Here is a 23,389-nt window from a genome sequence, read left to right on the forward strand (position 1 = left end):
TACTATGTGGGGCAGATCATGAATATAAAGTGAGAAAAGTAGCAGCGCCAACAGGCAACCATGCTTCAAACCATTCTGTGTCCCCACTCTTTTCAATAAACCTGGGTTCCCACCCATCAGGACTTGATTCCACATGGAGGCATGGAGAGCTAATATTAGCCTCAGTAGAAATTAAGGAAATTTTAATTTGACTGGTTGTAAAGTCATGACTAGCCCTCCTCACCACCAACAAACAGACAATAAAAGGGAACCCGATATTCAAGATAACGAAACAAGCTCTTCTCAAGGTAGACCAGTACCTCGAGGTCAGCATCAAAAACTCGCGGTGGGTAGCACTCTGGGCAAACCCTAAAATCAAATACAGAGGTAGACCCCTAGACATAATCAAATGGAAACAACTAGGACTCCCGCAGCCAGCGCAGCTGGAAGAGGAGGATGTGCCCCACACTTTCAACAACATGAAGGAAAAGCACGTCCTCCCAGACATAGAGCTATACAATTTCTTAGCTATCAAATCGGCCATCACTAAAGCGAAACTAAACAAGCAGGTTCCCTCAATCTTCCAATTCATGGAAAACATAAACAAGACGGGTCACTAAGTATCCCACCTGTACAAACTCCTCCGCCCTGTCTCCTCCAATCTCAAGGCTAGGTGTACAGTCTACTGGGAAACACAGATAGGCTCCAAATTCACAGAACAAGAATTACACACCATGTGGACGTCCCCAACAAAGAACATGATATTACCTGTGCTAGCCCAGACGAAATTCTGGCTGGTGCACCAAGCGTATTGGACACCAGCTCACCTAGCGACTCTAGGACTGAGAGATAATGACCGCTGCTGGAACTGTGATAAAGAGATTCAACTGCAGCAAGGTCAGCAAATTCTGGGGGAAGGTGTTTGACTTTACTAACAAAGCCCTAGGCTGCACGCTGAAACAAGAATTCGCCACCATAACCACAGCACACTTCAATACAGACGTTACCTCACAACAAGACAGAAACCTTCTTGACTTCCTCCTGACTAGTGCAACAAAAACGGTACTGGCCAAATGGAAAGACTCCACCAAGGCCACTTTCAAAGGGTGGCTGAATTGGGTGACGTACCTAAGAGGGGCAGACAACACCGCATTGAGACACACACCCTGGAGGAAGCCCAACAGAGATGTGGTCAACCTTAGACAGATTCCTAGATCCGTATAAACCGCCTTAACCAGTCGAATGATGGCAAACTAGCAAGACACAACCACAATGGCCGACGGTCAATCTACAACCATCCGCCAAACACTTTTATGTTATATGTTTATGTTATATGTTAAAACTGGCAACAGGGCCTAAAGACAACTGTCTAACAAAACCAATACGAGATGTCCGCAAGCGGACTGGGACAATGGAAGAGCTACCGTGCCACAAAGGAAATAGAGCCCCAGCGTGCCGCCAGCGAATACTGTCAACTGCTATATGTAGTGTGTATTTTTGTACTCTGTCAAAAGAAAAAAACCTGATAAAAATATTTTTTTTTAAAAAAAAGTAAAGTCGTGATGTTATCAAGAGTACCACAGTTCATTCAAAAACCAGACTGTTCTGCAAGAATGATGTTATTTCCAAATACCCACTCTTGGAGATCAAGTAGAATGCTTTTGGCAAATAATGTATCTGTCCTTTTTCAAACTGTGAACAATAACAATAATATTGTCTAAAAGTTAGCAGTGATGAAATAGAAGAAATAAAAAGGTAGCCCAATAAAAGACTCCTGCTTGATTATTGATATTGGGATTTAATCAGGGCCCATGCCACCTGAAGTTCTTGCACCTTTAATGAATCCCACAATCTCCTTACCAGAGGTGGGCAATATAAAGCGATGGAATCTTCATTAGCTCTTAGGATAATCATTCACTACTGCATGAGTTACATGCAATATACTGGGTCCAATTATCATCTGATACCAGAATCGCTTGAGCGGAAACTCTAGAATATCAAAATTGTGCAATTAGAGTTAAGTATTTTCTTTCTACGTTCTCTCACTTTAAATGTAGCTCATTTGCGCTTAAGGCGCTAAATTTCACCCTGTCCTGCGACTGTAAAGGATAAAAATTGCTTCCTGAGTGAGAGGTTTATTACCTGATTTATCATTTTTACATCCCAGGAGAACCTTTTGGGTGGTTTAGATCCTTTTTCTTTACTCCCATTGGAGCAGAAGGAAAATGAAAGGAACACATATTTAAACATGATATTTTTGGATTTTTGTATAAATAGATCACCAGAAAAGCATGCCCCTAAGTAAATGTAGGTTATGAGAATGGTACAATAACATAATGATAACAAGTCTCTTATTTTCTTCACTACTATACCTATAAGGTATACTGCCTAGGAACCCATAGAGTTTATAAAAGAACCCTCACTCACCTGCCTAGTAGGTGACATGCTTCATCATTGGGTTCCCACCCTGGTCACCGAATGTTTCCAGGGTGTGTCGCGATGTCTGATTACAGCGGAGCTGGTTTATTTTTCGAGGCTAGCACATGGTGAGTTAATTAATGAAAAAGTGCAGTTTTTAAAATTGGCTCAAGTTTTTCTGTCAATTAGACATACCCTTTAAACAAGGAAATCTTGGCCAATGTTAAAAAATAAATAGTGGAGGATATGTGTAGGATATTAAACTGTTCCAACTTATCCTCAAAACGGTCTACATGTTTCGACCATCTTCCAATGGTGCCTCTCAGGGTCAGAATGGCTTATGTCAGGACCAAAGAGAAAAGGCCAGCATGCATGCTAAGGCATGCAGGGTCTGTGTGGGTAGATTGTACTTAAAACCCACAGTTGTTTCTGAAAAACGACCACTTTCTTTTTCTTCCTCAAAGGGAGTGCAAAAAACAGGCAGTAGTAGTGAATAGGAGAAATAAACATTGAGCCAGTTGGGTACCTTCCAGTCTGGTCCTTTGTCATGACTAAATTGCCACGTATTTCATCATCTTGTTTATCAATTACAATTAAGAGGATGTAAGTATGAGCATACATGAGTTTTTATTCCAAAGACAGACCAGACAGCCCAGTGGTATCACGGGTCTACATACAGATTAGTTGTTTTACGCATATGTGATTTTAAGTTTCCTAGTCAAACCAGACAGCCAGGTAGTATCATGGGTCTACATACAGATTAGTAGTTTTACAGACAAGACATACAAATATGCAGTATTTTTCCTGTGGATTCCCTCCGAAAGACTATGCGTATTCTTGTTGACATGTGTTTGGGCTAATCAGCAATTCAGCATACATCTATACCGGAACTTGGTTAAATGTAATCTGTTGTTAAAGTTTGTATATTTTAACTCTATAATCAGGTTACATGCATTGAACAAACATTTGTTTTGTATTCCGTTGGACCAGAGACAATTCATTTATGGGTGTTCAGGGCTATTCTACAAAATTCGTCCGACAGCGCTTATCGCCATTATATTATGTTAAAAAGGGGTCGATCATCACGATAATGTGTCCATTCTTAATAAAAAATATGTGATAATAAAGAATGGTAACTGACTTAGAGGTGGTAGCCTCTTGCTACCAGGGATTGGTCGATGGTGTGCACCTTTTAGTCACACTCTGTAAATTTTTTGAAAAATGAGGAGAACCCTTTTAGTTACATCCAGCCAGTGCGCTTCTTAATCAGGTTCCCCCTGTTGTTTTCACACTTACTTCGTCAAGGCCTCTCACCTGCCGTAAATCCTGCTTCACCTCGGTCATCCAGCATTTTTGGGGGCTACCTCTGGAGGCTGTACTTAAATGTGAGCATCTGTTTCATGTGCCATAGTGGTTATGTGTGCCAGCGCTCGTCTTGAGGTGGGGCGGGTTTTGACCTTTGCACTCATCTGCGTTTGACATGTATGATGTCATCACGTGTCTCGTTCCTTCCTACGGGTTAAATCCATATTGGTTACGCTCTATGTTTTCCTGTTGTCATGGATACCGGAGCCGGTTACAGGGTGGCAGCAGTGTGTTCTGCTATCTGTAAGGAATGTGTATGATTGCAAATACAGTGTCTAGGCTAATCATAGCCTACATCCCTATTGAATCCTGAACCTGTGGCTATGACAGAAGAAATACACCCTTCTGTCCTGCTGCATGATGTCTGTCCTACTTACTGCACCTGCTCCCTTCATCCCAGGCTGAAGTGACTCTAAAGCTCAGCTGACTGACCTCCTGTTCTGAGCTACATGGACACAACAAGCCCCATTTGCAACTGCCCAGTTGACCTGTTGTAACTGGACCTGCAACTGGACCTGTTTGAGCCCAGCTGTCCTCTGCTGGAGTGAAATTCTGATCCCCAAAAGGTGCCTTCAAGGTCCTGGACCCTGGGTGTGGCATCGGTTGAGCTCCTCCTTGAAGGAAATAAGAAATCCTAAAATTTGGGCTGTTCACACCCACAAATGGGATTGTTTTCACAGAGATCTTGCCACCTGTGTAACCGCCAATGCAAACCTCCAGTGAACACAACTCTTCATGCTACAGTGACCGCCAGCAATAACTGGCAATGCAAGATCTTTACTTCTTGCTACAGCATTGATAGCTTGCGGTGACCGCCAAGGCAAATCTCTAGTAACGATCACCCATGCTGCCCGACAGGATCTTTGCACTATGGCGTCGACCTTCCACAATGCTCTGCCTACTCATTGCGATACGGCCGCAACCATCTACAACACTCTTCCTACTCTTCCATGTATCCTCCACCATGAACTGAACTCTCTGTGTTAGACTTTAGAAGGTACAATTTTCAGCATTACTAACCTGGTCCCTGTATCTGGTACATGCTTCATCACAGTCAACCTGAAACTGTGACTTTCCCCGGTCTCGCATGACCAGATAATTGCGAGCGGCACTTTGTGCTTTTAGGCGCTAGTCTTACCTTAAATCTTTAAAACTGCATACCTCTGGTTCTACTGAGTGTTTTTGTTTTGGTGTCAAACAAATTACTAAACTTTCCTTTATTTTACTAAACTGATGTTTGAATATTCTTCTGTTGTGTTTTCACTTTACTACTGTTTGTGGGGTCGCATAAATGCTTAACACATTGCCTCCAAGTTTTGTAAAACTGGCAGATGCCTCCTTTCGAGACATATTCACATAGACATCGGTATTTGGCCGAATTGAGATCTGTTTGTCATTTGTAGTTTGATCTTGCTCAGTTTCAACACATAAAAGCTGCATTCCATTGTTGGTAACTCCTTCACTTTGCGGAGTGGAGTCTTCAAAAGTTATTAATGTTTCCATCTGAACTTCCTGTATGGTAGCAAGAGGAGATTGGAGGCTACCCAGGAGCCCACGCGGCCTACTGTTGAGTATTAGCTACATAGTGTGGTTGAACAGATCAATTGAGACAAGTTTCTTTTCATTGCAGCTTGCAAGTGGCGGAAGAAGTACTGTTCTTGTTCCTTTGACCACCAGGACAGGTTATCTCTACCCAGCGAGGCATAGGTTTCTTTGATAATCGTAGGTAGGTGTCCCTCCTGTTGCACAGGAGTGAATTCTCTCAGGCGTTGGCGTATAGCCGCCGCTGCTGCTCCCCCTTTTATGTTACCTAGCATTATTGCCCATTAGTTTAATCCTCATGTCCAGGGCAGGTTCTGCCCCGTACTCATTCTGTATTTGCTTCAATACATCTGGTAAAACTACTATTAAAAGTGTACCATGAGCTCTGGTATAAACAGCATCAAAAACTGTACTCCAAGTGGTACAATCCTCTATCTGACGAGCCAATCCCATTGGCAAGCAAATTGTTAGTATTCTGTTTTTCCTGCGGGCCATATAGGGAAATACTGCTTGAAGCTGTGCTATTTTCTGTGCTTCTCAGAACAGTATTTGCTCCCACTTGGTGGGCATTCTTCCCATAACCAGGTTCAGCGGTGGTCGGCTGATAGTTGATGTACTTAAATGGGGTTGACTAGCTTAAGCAATCCTCGCAGAATGAATTGTAAGTGTTCGCATTACGAACTGTGTAATATTTCTGTATAACTTTAATACGTCTCTGTAAAGGGTACATAATTCTCCTGCTGACAATGTATCAATGTCTGGATGTGGTGTGTAAGCAGCTAGGACCGGCCAGTTTGCTCCTAATCTGCTGAGTGACTAAGTCTCATATTTGTTGTGGTGTGTGGGAGGGCACCTTTAAACCAATTAATATGCTCTTGGTACGTTAATGGGACATGTATGGAAAGTATTCCTCAGGTGTGTCGTCTTCAATGTATGTATGAAACAACTGTGTGCGTGAATCTGCAGGCGGGATTCTGACCCAAGAATAGAATACCTCTGTCCTGAACGCTTTGTGTGCCTCTATGAAGAAGGTAACACTACCCCCCGTTATCGGGAAGCTGTATTGCAATAATTTCACAGTAACTGCATGTCTGCAATTTTCTGTAATGTTAAGAGCAACTTCCTGCTCTGCTTCCACGGTACCCGAAACACCATCTCCATTAACAGACATTGTGGGAGAGATTAATAAGGAAAAGAGATAAAGCTTTGCACGCTGTGGGGAATTTTAATCCTTCAATCTTGCATAACCTACAGCCAATACATAGGGTTTACCTTCTCAGCTGAAACGGATTTCCCTTCCCACGCCCACAGGATATGTCAGCCTATAGACAGGCTAACTCATAGTGCCACTGTAAGCCCAGAACCCTACCAAGGAGTGTGTAGTTTCTGGCAACCATTGAACATGACAACCTTTGATCCTTCAGCCATCGTGGAAACAGTACAGTACTTTTCACTCAGTCAATTGTGATCACTCAGTCTCAGAGAGATACACAGAATACATGTTAGGGACATTTTCAATAAGCATTTATTGAAAAAGTGTCATTCTAGTTAAATACATGTTTGCTGCGACAATCTATAGACAGAAGCAAATGTAAGAAATTACAAGCACCAACAGAGTAAACAGCAGTTACATTTCTACCACAGTGCTAAGCAACAAAATATGCAGGCATATATAAAAACAGTAATCATAGCGTACTCCTACTATGCTTACCCCACCTAAGTGTACCTCAATGTACTTAGCATGTATGTGGGTGTGAAGCCAAAAATCCCCTAAGAAAGAGCCAACTCCATTACGTGATGGGAAAGAATGAAGGACCCCATCTTGGTCACGAGTTGGACACCCCACAAGGGATGTCAGACAGCTGCGTGTTCAAGCCTTAGCATGCAGGAACCTCTGTGTCAGTGTCAGCATAGTAGGGTCTCCTCTAGTTACCTAGTGAAGGTGAGGTACTTTTATACAAAAAAAGAGTAGCATCGGGATTCTACCACAATTGATTTGTTGTGAGTATGCTTATGTAGATGAGTCTAAATCAAAAATTGTAAACTATGCAACGTAGCCCTGTCGCCCCAGGATGAAGATAGCGAGGAATTTTTGTACAGAGTATCTGAATCCTGGTACGTACGTCATGGTTAGGGAATTAAAATATGACACTAAGAATCCTCATGCATAATGAATGAGGCTAGTTTCAATGAAACCAATCAACATTTATTCAGCACATAACTGGGTAAAAGGTCATCGCTACTTAGGCCTAGGTTAGGAAACATAACTGTCTCTGGAGAGAGGAGTTGTCTGACAGATTTTGACAATGTGAGGGAAGGATGTAGCTAGTAGGCTCTGAAGTGTTCGGGGGCCCAGTAGGTAAAAGTCCATGGCCTCAACACATTGAGAGGGAGTGCGTCCTCTGTCCCTGAGTCCAGAATGGACGATGTATGGAGTGGCCTCCGTGGCACCAACCTGTGTTGGTAGAGAGATACCCTTGGAGTCCTGGATCCTTAAGTGGTGGAGGCCTGTCCATGGAGGGCTAGTATCTCTGGATGGAGAGAGAGGAAGGATGTTTAGGTAGGAGAGGTTGGTCTCGGTTTGTCCACCAACGGTTGTGTCATTGGAAGGGAGTCACAGCTACCCTTCGCCTAGCTTCAGTCAGTAAGAAACAGGCAGTCTCGGTTGCCGAAAAGCCCCTATTATGCTTGGTAGTAAGGAATGGTTAGTGAAACTAGGCCCAGTATGATAAACCTGACAGTTAGCTGTGGAATGATAGGAAGCAAGGGCAGAGTTACTGGGGGTACTCACTATGTTTAATGTTAAATGTCGTATACTTGTAAAGCGCACAGCTGCCCCAGCAAAGGGGCGTCCCGGCGCTGTATACCGCTGGGGAACCCGTCCTGGCTTTCCCTTTGGGATGGTCCCTACTGGGAATCCCCAAGGTGGAGCCAGGCATCCCCGGCGTTGATGGGGCCGTTGTGGAGATTAGGCAAGCTAATGCCCAGAGTTGCCAAGTGGGACCCCAGATTATAGTAGGCACCGAGGCGAGAATTGTCAAGTCCGCTGACCCTGGTCCACGACCCTGCCGCGTCGGGAATTGAACCCTGGTCCCGGGCCGACTTCTGCTCCCGGGTCTGCCGCCTCTAACCAGTGAGCCACACCACTCCACTGCAAGTTCAAAGACTATTGTAGGGATTCATTTGCGGCTGTCTAGGCTGTCAGTTAGCGGTTTTGGAAGGTGTTGGTTTCTCTTGCAATAGCCCCACAGCAGTAGTTGATGTAAACAGGGCGGGTCCCTAGAGACTGTTTATGGGGCGGATTCGGTGCAACAAGGCCTGAGTTGTCACCCTCATGGTCCCGCTTGTGGTCGAGTAGCGTAGGTCACAGCAGTGGTCGCTGACGCAGGGAGCTATGAGAAGCTGAAGGAGAGGGACTGCTGAGGTCGATATCTGCTGTGGGCTGATGATCAGTTGGGCCGTGAGTGGGGTGGTTTGTTCCCAAGGGGCATGTACCTTTAGCCGCCAACCGTGATGCAGAGGGCCGAGAAGCCTACTGGTCCGGCCATCACCTGCCCCAGTCTTGTTGGTGATGTTACTGTGAGGGAGGGGATGCGAAGACAGCAGCTGGAAATAGACGCAGTCAGGTCCTTGCTAAAATGCTGATAAGTTTCCGGACAGTTTAGGACCACCCGTTTCCCTGGAGTCCGCAAGTGTGGCCTTCATGGACAGCATGGGGTTCAGACAGGGGTCTTCTCCCTGTAAAGCTTCCCCGGCCCCATAATGAGTAAGTACATCGCACACAAGTGCAGCCGCCTCAGGAGCTCTGTTAAAGAGCCGCCAGCTTCCTCTTTTTGTTGTCATTCTTAAAAAAAATGTATTCAACATTTTTTCCTTCCTCCAACCGTCGAACACTTCCATCACCAAATACATCCTGTTTCCAAAGAACGGAGAAATGTACCTTATCATGTTGAACCAACACAGACCATTTATACCCTGTGTGAACGTGGCCTAAAACGCCAATATGTGTGCCTTCCAATAACGTGACTCCTCACTGTTCACCTTCTTACAGGTCCAATTAATTGCAGCTGGCTTTCATGTATTTTGCCATACTCCTGTTAAAAGCTGAGTCCATAAAACGTCTATACAGTACCATTTTCCTGTAAAACTGTTGTGATTGCTCCGACAATTTTTGCAGACATTCTGGATAAATCTGGGAACTATTGGTGTTAAATGACGATGGTGAAGCTATTTCAATAAGGCTTGATGTAAGCTCTTCAGTAAATAATAGTGGAAAATAGTTCACATTATGGGAGCTGCTGTTTACCAGTCCGCCAGGAAAATAGTGAATTTCCCCTGGTATTTACAAGACCGCTCACTAAATAGCAGATATGATGCATATTTGACCTACAGCCGTGTAAATACCTAGCAAAGTTCATTATTTACCCTGCCACTGACTAAATCACCCAGATTATGTACTATTTGGCTGGCTGCCCTGCAAACAGCAAATAAAGTTCTGTATTCACCCAGCCAACATCTAGATAGCAGAGAGTATGTGCTCTGTGGCTAGAAGCCATGCAAACAGCAAAGGAACTTCATTATTTACCCGGCCCTCAACAACATAGCGGAGATCATGTACTATATGGCCAGCAGCCATGCAAACAGCAAAGAATCTTCACTAGTTACCTAGGGCCCGATGTAGGTAGCCCTTTACCGATCGGAATCGGCCGAAAATACCGATTTTCGGCCGTTTCCGATCGGTAAAGGGCTATGGAGATGTAGGGGCACATTTTCGGTAATTTTACCGAATCGTTATCATTACCGAATCGGTAATATGTACCGATTCGGTAATGATAACGATTCGGTAAAATTACCGAAAATGAAATGTAGGTAGCCTATGTTCCATCAGCACATGGCTTACAGAATCGGTATTTTACCATGGAATACAGATCCATGGTAAAAAACCGATTCCTGTGTACATGCACATCTGTGCATGTACACATGTGCCATGTGACAGACAGACGTGCCCTTAGGGCATGTCTGTGTGCCACATTGCACACATGCCCGTTTTGGGGGTGCTAGAGGGTGTCAAAGTGACACCCCCTGCACCCTTGTGAATTCTTTAATTACCGAATCGGTAAATACCGATTCGGTAATGCCTAATCATTCCTATGGGCTTCAAAGCCCATAGGAATGAATGGGCATTACCGATTCGGTATTTACCGAATCGGTAATTAAAGAATTGTTAAGGATTCGGTAACGAATCCAGATGTTGGGACCTACATCCCATTTACCGATTTTGAAATACCGAATCGGTAAAATTCGGTATTTCAAAATCGGTAAATGGGATTTACCTACATCGGGGCCCTAGTCACTGCTAAGATAGCAGAGATCATGTACTCTTTGGCAGCCAGCCACACAGATAGCAAAGAAGCTTCACTGCTTACTCAGACACTGACAAAAAAAGCAGAGATGCAGTACCATTTGGTGAACAATCCTTAGAATTTGTGCTGTCAAGAATTAAGTAGTAGATATTCTGAACAAGTATGCCTATTGGCAGTTAACGGCTGAAGTTTCACTTAATATTGGGAGCACGTGGGGCCCGATTCACAGAACTAACTTAAGACAAAATCCTAAACTTACTACCATTTTGGTATTCACAGAAGGCACTTACTCATTTCGGTATTCACAGAAGTTAGGAGTCCTAACTTTAGAACTCCTAAATGCCTTCTGTGAATACCAAAACTCTTAAAGTTAGGATTTTTCTCAGTTTAGGAGTAGTACAGTTAGGACTTCTAACTTTAGGACTCCTCAATGCCTTCTGTGAATACCGAAAGTCTTAAAGTTAGGATTCTTCTCAGTTTAGGAGTCCTAAAGTTAGGACCCTTGGGCTCTTTGTTCTTGTTTGAGTCTTTGTTCTTTCTCTGCAGGACTCTGCCTCTACTCCATCCAGCCTCTGATCATCCTTGTACATCTTTGAAATGTCTCAATCTCTCTATGACAGTCTTCTGCTTCTGTTTCAGCCAAACTCCTATACAGTCTGTGCCCTATGATTCCCTCAGTATTTGTTCACTGTAATACTTCTGTAGTTTTAGACTCCTTCTGGCTCCTTACTATCCCGGGGATTATCTGCATAGGAGGCCTTTTTTTCGCAAGCAAAGGCCATTTCTGATCCCTATGGGAATTATGATTGTTCCATATTGTACTTGATTATACTTGGACTGTCAGTCTCTGTGGAGAGGCTGGATATGTGACGCAGAATAGGACTATCACTGCAGGCAAGTGATGACCAAAAAATCTGATTCAGCCATTCATTCTTCCCAGATTGTTCAATTGACCTTGACAGTAAAAGTGGGTGTGTAAAACATCAGGTAGTGGCTACTTAGCTCGCCCCCAGGAAAATAAAGCACAAATAAAAGAGCAGCCCTGCTTAGCAAAGTTGTCACCTTCAATAAGAGAACCCTCTATGCTTATCCTAACATCTACCCTATGTTGTCACTCAGGAAGAACTAATAATCCAGCCCTTTGCTAACTAGTACCTCACAGAATTTCTGTGGGGAGCCTTTTATCCATCATCCCTCACTTTATTATCTCGATCTCCACTCTCAAGCCACAGGGATGCAATCGCATCTGTCTGGAGAAGCAGTATCTAACCTCTATCCATCATCCCTCACTTTATTATCTCGATCTCCACTCTCAAGCCACAGGGATGCAATCTCCACTGTCTGGAGAAGCAGTATCTAACCTCTATAACATCATGCAAAATGCATCCCACTGGTCTTTGTACTTAGACATTTACACACACAGAGTTTTACTACTACCCACTTGCTACAGATCCACCGCACATACACGCATATGGAATGTCAACTCAAAGGTCTGTGAGTCATACAGCCTATTCTAGCTGTCTTGACATTCACTGAATCTTTGCTGGCCTACGAAACACTTCTTGCACATATGTATATCCACCAGCGTTCATCTAGACAACGTGTCTGGTGCTGAAGCTAACACTCCTGGCGTTGGTGCCCAGTGCTATCACATTTGGCAATCAGAGCCCTTTGTTACTAAGAACCCCTCTTCAGGTCAACTAGGACTATCTATCTGGAGCCTCCCTCACCCTTTCTTCTGCTCCTCTGAGACTAATTATACTCCTGAGCTCCTCCTTGCTGGTTGTCAGACCCGTTTGACCCCTTTTTGTTCGCCATTAACCAATTTTGCTGACTTCAGCCATCTAAGTTTCTCAAACCCTTTCTGCAACTCTTCACATCCCTCATTCTTTTTTACCCTTCCACCTTTGGACCACGGTGCCAAGTTTCAGTCACTCGTTGCAGGGATTCTGCATAGGCACAGAATTACGCTTGGGACCAGAGAATCTTAGTAGCCAGGAACTGAGTCATCCTACCACCATAGTACCCATGTGCCTGGTACCGACTAGGTATAGTGTCTCACTTGCCCTCCTACTCACTCAAAGAGGAACAAGTGATTAGACACCCCAGAACACAACACTCCCGACCCTCTCAGGAATCGCGATTACAGGACACACCCTTTCGCTCTCACACTTGTACTAGTCTACAATAAGATCTGACAGAGACAGGAGAAAAGTTTAAAATGTTTATTTTAACTACTGTGCTCTAGTATGCAGTATATGTGCCACAATAAGTGAGAAGATGCCTAACACAAATAAGGACAGCATAGTAAGTAGTCCATAAATCATAAAAGGAGCTGTCATTATATAAGACGGGGTGGCCTAACTCCCTCCTCTTCTACAGAAGCAAAATGAGGATATATTAGAAGATCTCTGGGTGTTGGCAGCGACCCTGTACCTTAGCATACACAGATAAAAGTTCTACATCTCAAGTGCTGTCACGATCACTTCCCTTGAAAGATACCTCTCCAACTGTCTGTTACCTATCTGTGCATACCTGTGTTCCTAAACAACAGCTGCATTTGAATGTTTGGGCTGGGTACACAGGGCTCGAAAATTCCACTCGACCGCTCGCATAGTTGAGCTAAATTTAACAAGGTCGAGCTGTTTTAAGGCCCTACTCGCCCTTTCTGGCGAGTAGGAAAACAAACCAACCTTTGTCCTCTGTCTGTGAAAATGGGGCAAATGTGACAAGATAACAAGATTTAAAGGCATTTGTACTGCTCACAAAGTTAATGAGCAATAAAGATGCCTTTAAATCTTGTGATTTTGTCACATTTGCTCTGCTTTCAGAGGCGGAGGTCAAGTAGGTTGCAATTAGGTCGAGGACATTTTTTAAGGTACTAGTCCTGCAGGACTAGTACAATTTTTGGGATTTTTCGAGCCATGGTACATGGGCTGACCAGAACAAAATAACCAGGGGCATTGTTGTTTAACCTTGTCTACGGTGTTCAGACTAAATCCCAGGAAAGAACAGAACTTGAAACAACAGAAGGTTCTGTATGAAAGTACAGTGAGGCACAATGCAAAATAAGTTTGTATAGTAACATGCACAAAGCAGAGGGCTGTTTGCAACATGCTCATGTAATTTAGGGAAAACAACAGTGTGCCTGCACGGGACAGATGACAGCCTCTGCCCTCAGATCCAACCTCAGACTACAGTCCAAACATCAAACAGTGCCTGCTATCACTCAGAGGTCACTGTCCTGACTTTTTATTTACCTTGCATGCTCTGATTTGTCAGCAAATACTTACCAGTTCTATATGTGGACTAAATAAGGTAGAGGTTTCTTTGGGTTGACAGCATAAGAAGAAATTAATAAATACGATTTACAAAAGGGATATACTAACACATGTGTTGTAGAACAACCTGGGTGTCCTCCTGCTCCTGGTCTTCTTCCTTCTTCTCTAGGTCCTTCTGTGACTTCTGGTATTGCTCCTCCGGCTGGTCCTGTTCTAAGATCTTCTTTTCCAGGTTGTTTTGGTCCTCCGGAGCTGCAGACTGGCCCTGGTTCAACAAGATCTGGTCATCCTTAGTACTTGTTTCCTGAATCTGATGCTCATTGTTCTAGTTCTTCCTGGCCCTGATACTGGCTCTTCCTTGTATTAGCCCTTCCGGTGTCTCATGATCCTGTTACTACTATTTCTCACCATGAGCCTGCTGATCTGTTGGGTTCTTCTCTACCTAGCCCTGTTGTCCTGGCTCTTCTAGACCCGGCACACTTATTCTTCCTTGCTTGGGCCATCTTGATTCTTCTTGCCCTGTTCCCTGTCTTTGTCGTCAACCTGACATCCAGGTCCAGACTCCTTAATCTTCCTGGCTCTGGATGTTTTGGTCTTGCTGATCTTCCTCAAACTCGTCCTGCTACCCTGAAGCCTTGCTCATTCTGCTCCACATAGGACTTTGGGCTCTTGTCCTATGGCCATGGTCCCACTGGCACTCTTAGGTTTGTTCCTAATCTGTTAGTGCTGATCCTTCTAATCCTCCTTGCCTGGTCCTTCTGGCTTTGATCCTCCTTGTATCCTTGGTACTGATTCTTCTGCTCTTTGTCCTCATGCTTCTACACCAAATAATCATGGTCCTCCTTGCTTCAGTCATCCTGGACCTGGCCATCCTGTTAATCATCTTCCCGACTATCTTGTTCCTAGCCCTGTCGCCTGGAGCTTCAAGGGTTACTGATGTCCTTGGTCCTGATCCTCCTTTTTCTCCTCACTCAGGTCCTCCTGCCTTGATCTTCCTGGACCCCTAGACCTTTCATTTGTTTCTTGTTCCTCCTAGACATTTTCCTTCTGGCCCTGGTTTTCTGTGTATGTGGTCTCATGTCTCTGGTACTCGTGGCCATGGTCGTGCAGTTCTTATTTTTCATAGCCCTTGTCCATCTTGAGATTATGTGCCCATTGGCACTGATCCTCCTGGTCCTGGCTGGCCCTTGGAGTTTTGTTTCTCCTGGGCATAGTTCTCATGGACCTGGTTCACAACCCTCCTAGCCTTGGTCTCCTTCATTCTAGTCATCCTAGTCTTTCTTGTACTATTGTGCTTGTTACCATAAACCTTGCTTTTTGGCCATACTGGCCCTTCTTGGCTACCCCAGTCTGTCTTGGGCCATCTGGCTCTGTTCCTTTCTGATTCTCTTGGCCCTGCCACCTTGTCCTGATTCTCCTCGCCCCTAACCTCCTAGCACAGGTACCACAGGTGCTGGTCTATCTAGCCTATTGCGTCCTGGCCATCTTAATTTGGGTTGTCTTGGTCCTCCTTGATCTGTTACTTGTCCTCTTAGTCCCACTGGTACTGCAGCCATTGATGCTGCCCTCTTGATCCAGATTCTCCTTGTTGGACTAATCCTCCTTACCTTGGTCCAGCTACCCATAATAATTGCTTTGCCTCTCCTGGTAATCAAAGCCCTGTCCCCTACCCCTAATTTCATGGCCCACTCTGATCGGTTTCCTGTCCTCCTGGTCATGATCCTTTCAGTTCACGTAGTCCTCTGTGCTAACATGCCCTTGGCACTGGTACACTTGGTCTTCCTAGTCCCTATTCTGTCTGGCCTAATTTATGGTACTAGTAGCCATTGCCTCTTTGAAGGCTTGAGTCTGATACTAGAAAAGACAATAAAGTGAGGTAAGTAAGAGAACCTTTTGTATATGGGAAGATACTATATGCATGGATCTGTATGTGTGCCTACCTGTTCACCTCGTATTATTCATGGAAAGAGAATCTTCATGGGAAACAGCTTGAATGTAGCAAAATAAATGCACCTTCTGCTCAGGTAAAAAACTGTTCTAACTATTCCTCCTAGATCTCAAAGTGGTGAGCGCATTCTCACAGTGCAGAGAGCATAGGATCAGGTAAGTGGCTTAAAGCAAAATATACTGGAACTAATAAGTCAGCGCAGAGCCCAGAATTCACATAATAAAAGAATACTTCTTTGTCTTTGTCTTCTTTTTTATTTGTTCCTCTATACCTACTGTCCTCGCAATGGCTTTTAGAACCCAGAGAACAGCGTGGAATCCTTCAATGTCCAAAGTCACGAAATCAGGTAAGTAATATACAAAATAAAGACAAAATAATAAACCAGCGCAAAGTGCTGTTACCGAATGATATAATGATGCTTCTTTATTTTCTTTCCTTTTCTTTCAAATGCAGGTAAACGATATCCGGAATGTGATTCAGAGGACGCCAGGAAAGACGACCCGACTTGGGAAACGCTGAGCGAACGCCGAAACTGATGCGAGGAGCGCGTCGACCCGGAAGATATCAGGTAAGGCGTCAGAGCTTTCACACACTGAACGCGAAGCGCTGCTGATCGGGGAAGGCCGGGCTTTAGAATGCCTGACCTGTCCCCGTATATGCATGTTCCAGACTGGCGGCCATTTTGTAGTTTGATGTTCCCGCCGCACCGTGCAATCGTGACAGCCTCTAGGTCTTGATCTTCGCACTCCTCTTCAATCTGGTCTTGATCCTCCTGGACCTAGTCTTCATGTTTCTTGCCCTCATGGTTCAGCAATAACTTATCCTAGTCCACCACAGATCATCCTAGCCTTTCCTAGTTATTTTGCTCCTTGACCTCTGGTTCATGGAAGCCTTAAGAGTTTCTCGGCCCTGTACTTCCTGGTCTGTCTTGTCACCATTCTCATGTACCCCTGAACCTAGTCCTTTGTATCCTTGGTCTCCTGTTTCACAGGCTACTGTATCTTTGCATCCCCCTACCCTAATTTTCATACATCTTTCCGCCTGGTCCTGCTCCAATGGTTTATCTAGGCTCTCGGTTTGTCTGTTCCTGGTCCGTCCACTCCTGGTTCTCCTGCTACATTAAGTCCTTGTCTTAGTTTTTGTTATTTTTCTGGTACTCCTACAACAGGTCTTCTAGTGCTGGTCCCACTAGCCTTATTTTCCCTAGTCCTCCTAGTGCCCCAGTGTTCTTGCCCCATCCTAGTCTGACTAGATCTCCTGGTCCCCTCGTTTGCCTGTTCTACCATATTCTTGTCCATATAACCCTGATCCCCTCTGTCATGCTCCTTCAGGTCTGGTCTTCCTCATCCCTTTGGGACTGGTTCTCCCTGTTCCCATGTTGTGGGCCACCCTGGTTCATGTAGTCCTTGTCATCATTGGTTTAGGATCCCCCTGAGTCTGACCTTCATAAACATTCTGATTCTGATTGCACTGGGCCAACAAGTTCCGGTCCTGTATAACCGGTCATTCCAATCTAGGGTCTCGAAGTCCTGCTAGCCCCGTTTCTTTCTAGCTGTGCTTTTCCGGTCTTGATCTATTCGTTTCTACCCCTTGGTCCTCCTTAATGTGATCACAGTGGTCTTGGTCCTCCTGCCTCTGGCCCTTCTTTCCACTGGTGTTTCATTTGTCTCCTGGTGCTGCTCCTCTGTGATCTATATGCCTCAATCTGCTACTCCCGGTTCTGGTTGTCCTCATCCCTCTGGTCCTGATAAGTGTGCTCAGTCCGTCCTAGCCCTCATCTGTATGGTCCAAGCCCTCTGTTCCTTCTACCCCTGGTCCTTCTGTTCCTTCGGGCCCTTTGTCCATAGGGTTCAAATCCCCTAGTTCCACATACTCCTGGCTCTCCTGATCCCGGTCACCATGGTCCGGGTATACCTAGTCCTGTTTTTTCTTCTCCTGACCCTCAGCATCTATTTGTTCCTAGTCACCTCTGGCATTGGGGCCATGGTCCTCATAGACTGGGTCTCTCTGGACCTGGTTCTTGTCCTGGTTCTTGTGGTTCTGATCGTCCTAGTCCAGTTGGCGGTTCGCGCCCTGGCCCTTATTCTTAAACATGTCATCCTCCTCCTTTTACTGGTCCTACCTCTTTCTTCCCCAGCCCCCCACCACAATGACTATAGACAGGTAAAGCCTCCAAGCTGGTCAAATTCATATTTGTTTGGCTTCCATATTTCCTTTGCTGAGACACCACTGTCAAGGACAAAAGTTAGGGCTCAGTAGAGACAGGACCTTGCTCTGGACCTTACACTGCTTAGCATGTTAAAAAACTAAACTACAATGCCCAAGAAGCATTGTATGGATGACTAAAATGGAAATGTGGCTGAAGCGGCCACTCATGACATGGGTTGCCCTAAATCGACTCTGCTGGGTGAATAGTATGAACAAGTGTGTTTATTCACAAGCAGCAGAGTGAACTACTTCATTTATTTACCTAGATGTATTACTTGCCTTTCTCCTGCTTTCACTTCCCCATTCCCCAGAAGCCCCATTGTGGAGCCTCCCTTAATTTACCTCCTACAAGTGTTCCAAAGCACTGTGCCCAGAGCACCAATTGCCTAATGTATGTGTCACTCCCTCTGGGGACCACATACCACTTATCTGTCTACATTCCCAGTTTGGATCTGCTTGTCGATTGCAGCTGTGTTGCCAGGTTTGAAATACTAAGCAAACACAAGCCCCTTTATAAGGAAGCCTATAGCTAGCAAAAGGCCTTCCATAAGAAGGTCAAAAAGAGCCCATCCCGCACCTTATGAATGGCTAAATAATGACCTCCTTCACAATATTTATCTGCCTGGCGGTCAAATTGTACATCATCTCTACTAATAATCCTATGCCTGGCTAAACACCAGCCATTATGAACCATTTTCTAGGTTGCTTAGTAAATAGAGGAGATTATGTACTATTTGGTCGGCGGTCGGATAACTGATTTGATTTGATTTGAATGGAGATTTGTAGTGCGCAACTTTGCCCGATGATGGAAAATAGCCAGGTACATATATAGGGAGTATAGAGTAGGCTTCAGTGAAGAGCAATGTTTTAAGGCCTTTTCGGAAGAGGACAAGAGATTCTTGGTTCCTGAGTTCCAAGGGGAGCTCGTTCCAAAGTCTAGGAGCGAGGGAGGAAAACGCCTTGCCTCCCCATCTCGCTTTAGCAACTCGAGGGACGGTCAGCAAACTCTGGCTGGCAGAGCGCAAAGGCCCTACCAGTGCCTTTGCGCTCTGGTAGGGCCTTTGCGCCGTTTTCTCAAATTATTTATTACTGATGAGAAAGACTTAGAAAGCTATAACGACATATTGGGTGAACTCTGAGAATGTGCTTATGTATCATGTTGTTGGCTCAATGTGCTACCTTCCCAGCCACTAACTGTGCACTTGTTTTGTTTTTTTAAATACTTTGCTTTCTTTCTTCCACTGCTCAGCAGGATTTCTTATTTCTCCACTCCTGCCCACTCTACTGTTGCGCCCCTGCCCCTCCTGTCATATTATTTATATAATTTAAAAAAACATTGTTTTAATTTTTGTAGTGCCATGCAGTTTGACTTTGCTACATTCTTAGTATGTGCTTTCATGCACATTGTATATATTTGTATAAGTGACAACCCTGAGAAGGGCATCCACCAATATCGAATGGTAAATTTGGCATCAACTTCGTGTCATATATATATATATGTAGCATCATGACGAATCAACCCATTTGCATCGCAACACACACGTCATGCCGCATGGCCATCATCTTGGAATATGTTTCCTTAAACTGGAAACCCATTTTAAAATTGCTTGACATGCATATGATGCATATGGATGCATGTGTTTACATGCCAGTGCAAGCAAGCACTGGCAAATCTAGTGGCTTCACCATTTAAAGCCTAGGCCTATTGCTTTGTCAATGCTGGTTTGCGCAGGTATTGGTTAATCTTGAAAAGACAAATGTTATTTATGACATGAATTTAGCTTTACTATAAAACTGTATAAAATGCAATGAATGTGTATACTTACCTTGGACGATTGGAACAACTTTCCACACCAGAACTGGCCCTATGCTGGCAAATTGTCCAAGGGAAGATTCCAGAAAAAATAAAGGCATTCCAGTAAGCACCAGTACTATCATGTAAGGAATGAGAAATGCACCTGAGGAGGGAAGTTGATTTTTAGAATAGCATTCATATATATAAAATAACAAATTCCGATTCAAGAGATGTCTCATAAATAAAACAGATATTTGGTACATGAGGTTGAACATCCCCATACACTGTAAATTTCATTATTGGTGCATGTGTACATGCAGATAAAGGCACTAGATATATTCCAAATCACGCACTTCTCACCAATTAATCGGTGTACATGTTGTGCAGAGTAACAAAAAACATTCTAAGGGGAGTCACAGACTGATTGTTTGGGGCACCATTATTAATTCGTCCTCAATTTGCACCTGAATACAAAAAGCAGGCATAAGAAGGGGAAGTGCAAGAAAACTGCATGCAGTCTAAATAAGTATTTATTTTAGTTAATTAAAGCCATTTCAATATTTTATTTAATAAAATGTGTGAGAATTAAGCAAGTTAAAATTCTACATAACATACAGAAACCGCTGTGCAAGGTGCAAGAAAAAAAGTACTTACTGGAAACAGCAGCGAATGGTTAAAATGCAAGTTTACATTTGTGGCCTTTCCCTGTTGACAGAGAATCACCAGACCAGGTAGCCGCTGGCTGCCAAAGTCAAAGAATTCTTAAAAAATAAAGCAAATTATTGTCCTTATATGTTGACAGTGGCTGTAATTGGTTCTTGTTGTTCAATAGGTGGTGATACGAATTTGAAGCATAGCTGATGGACATATGCTTCTAATAGGGCAGATTATAGGTTATGCCACTGTCTCAATAACAATCTTGCCTTATTTATAAATATAATATATTTAGAACCTAATTTAGATGCTAGTGGGTGGCCCATTTCTCCATCAGGGAGACGTCACCCTAACCAAAGAGTCGCTCTTCAAACTTACACTTCTTAAAGCACTGGCAGGTACTTCCATCACAGCGGTTCCTGGTAATGCTATTTGACATTTGGCGGACAGCTCTGTCAACATGATGGAGCCTTGCACCAAGCTGTTTTATTTTTCATTTTCAAAAAGAAAGTTCCGAAGCTTTATTTTCTTTTCAAAAATAAAAAGGAAAATGCTCCCCTCACTATGGGAGGCCTCTCATATGGCATGGGGAGCATCTAGCAGTTTTCACTGCCCCTTACATTCAGGGTGACGGGCAGTAAAAACTAACCTCTAATTTCAACCCATCTAAATCAGGTCGGTAGAATTTGAGGACTGCCTTCAACAACCCTGTTGGAAAATGGCCCTAACTGGAGGGTCACACCAAACGTTCTGCGTTCCTCCTTTTTATTGGCTTTATGACTCTGAGTCCTTTATCACTGCTAGCCAGTGCTAAAGTGCATGTGCTCTCTCCTCTTAACACAGTGTAATTGATTATCCACAATTGGCATATTTAATTTACCTATAAATCCTTGTTACGGTGCACTACATGATCTCAGGGCCTGTAAATTAAATGCTTCTAGTGGGCTTGCAGCCACTTACTCAAGTAGCCTTTTAAACTTGTCTGAGGCCTGCAGCTGCAGAGCGTGTGTGTGCAGTTTACACTGCCATGTGGACATAGTATGAAAAACTCTTTGCCAAGCCTGAAACTTCCTTTTTAGGTCTCGCCAACGCAGCGCGCATGCGCTGCATAGGCAAAATTACCTATTGCTATTGCTTTGGCTTTTCAGCCAAACACGTGCACGCGTTCCTTTGCCTTCAATGGCAACGCGTGCACGTCTGGCGATTCAATTGTGAGAGCGAGCGCCGCCATATGATAGCAATTATTACTCCCGCAAGTGAATCGCGCAGCCCCCCGCCTCCCCCTTCTGCCGCTCGAGGCGCGCGCGTGCTTGTTATTACAAAGCAAAGTCAGGGCATGAGAGAAGGTGTCGCGCTGCGCCCGCATACGGGTCCTAGCTAGGTACAACGCTCTTTCATCACTGCCACACACCTCTCTGCGTTGTGGGTGGTGGGAGATGTACCCCTTGGAGACAATATACAGCAAACATGGGGTGTTTCACTTATATTGAGTGAAAACAGTAAGTACCCAGCAGCAAGTCGCTAGCCTCCTAAAAGCATGTTTACTCGAGGCACCAAGGAAATCTATTTACCAAGCTCAGCCATCTTGACGAATTTTCTTTTGTTTACTGTGAAGTCCATTAACCTTCACTTGTTTTGAGGGAGTCGCCCCCCTTGGACCCAGCTTTGCCCCCAAGCTAGTAAAATTGGCACTCGTGCACTTCAATGCAACCGGCCACCTGAAAACATTCCGCAACCTAAAAAAATGCCTCCTTTCCAACCCCACTCAAGCTCACTCTCCTCGACGGGGCATTGTATAGTATTGAAAGGGATCTGGAGCCAGAGGGGCTGAAAGATGAGTTGTTGTTCTGCAAGTTCTTGTAGGTGCCGGACCGACTCTGCGCACAGCACACATGGGCCTGAGGCTGCAGTGTCTCCACTTTGTTGACACTTGAAGTCAGGCGCTGAGGCCTGTTATGCAGTCACAGCCTAGGCCCCTTAAAACTCTAACAAGTCATCTTACCCTCTTAGAAGAAATATAGGGCCCGATGTAGGTTGGTCGGTAACGGCCGAAAATCAGTATTTTCGGCCGTTACTGACCGGTATTACAGAAATGGGATGTAGGGGCATGTGTAACTGATTCGTTAAAAAAACTGATCGGTAAATTTACCGATCGGTATTTCTACCGAATCGGTAAATTTGAGATGTAGGTGGGACTCTTCTGAGTCCCACAAGCCTTACAGAATCGGTATTTTACCATCAAATTCAATTGATGGTAAAATACCGATTCCGGTGTGCATGCACATGTGTGCATGCACACCTATGCCATATGACAGGCAGACCTGCCCTTAGGGCAGGTATGCCTGCGACATGGCACCCGAGCCTCTTTTGGGGGTGCCAGAGGGTGTCAAAGTGACACCCCCTGCACCCTTGTGAAATTCGGTATTTACCGATTCGGTAAATACCGAATCGGTAATGCCCATTCATTCCTATGTGCTTCAAAGCCCATAGGAATGAACGGGCATTACCGGTCGGTATTTACCGAATCGGGAAATACAGATTTTTACCGATTCGGTTAAAGAAACATCTGGATGCTCCTACATGTCCCCCCTTCTTATTTACCGATTTTTAATTACCGAATCAGTAAAATTCGGTAATTAAGAATTGGTAAATAAGTCCTACCTACATCTGGCCCATAGATCTTTCTGTTTGTTCTCGAATAATACTGGAAATATGGACACGAAAAACACTTAGGAACGGCCATGTCTCTGTGTACTCTGTGTGTATGGAAGAGGTGTGGCGCCGCGGCCAGGGCGACTGACGCTGGAATCTGGGGACCACGGGTCGATCCCCGGCT

The 23,389-nt window shown here is 44.5% G+C and overlaps 1 protein-coding gene across 4 annotated transcripts in view; it reads right to left on the bottom strand.

Annotated features, from left to right (window-relative positions):
* The window catches only part of LOC144827733 (sodium- and chloride-dependent neutral and basic amino acid transporter B(0+)-like), a 3,091,484-nt gene that overhangs the window by 2,915,144 nt on the left and 152,951 nt on the right, over positions 1-23,389 (bottom strand). For all 4 annotated transcript variants that reach the window (XM_078685937.1, XM_078685938.1, XM_078685939.1 and 1 more), the window contains one exon: positions 19,931-20,062. In XM_078685937.1, the coding sequence (XP_078542063.1) occupies positions 19,931-20,062 (132 nt within the window). The remainder of the gene's footprint in view (positions 1-19,930; positions 20,063-23,389) is intronic.

The sequence above is a fragment of the Lissotriton helveticus genome, chromosome 4_1 (assembly GCF_964261635.1).
Source record: "Lissotriton helveticus chromosome 4_1, aLisHel1.1, whole genome shotgun sequence".
Taxonomy (NCBI): domain Eukaryota; kingdom Metazoa; phylum Chordata; class Amphibia; order Caudata; family Salamandridae; genus Lissotriton; species Lissotriton helveticus.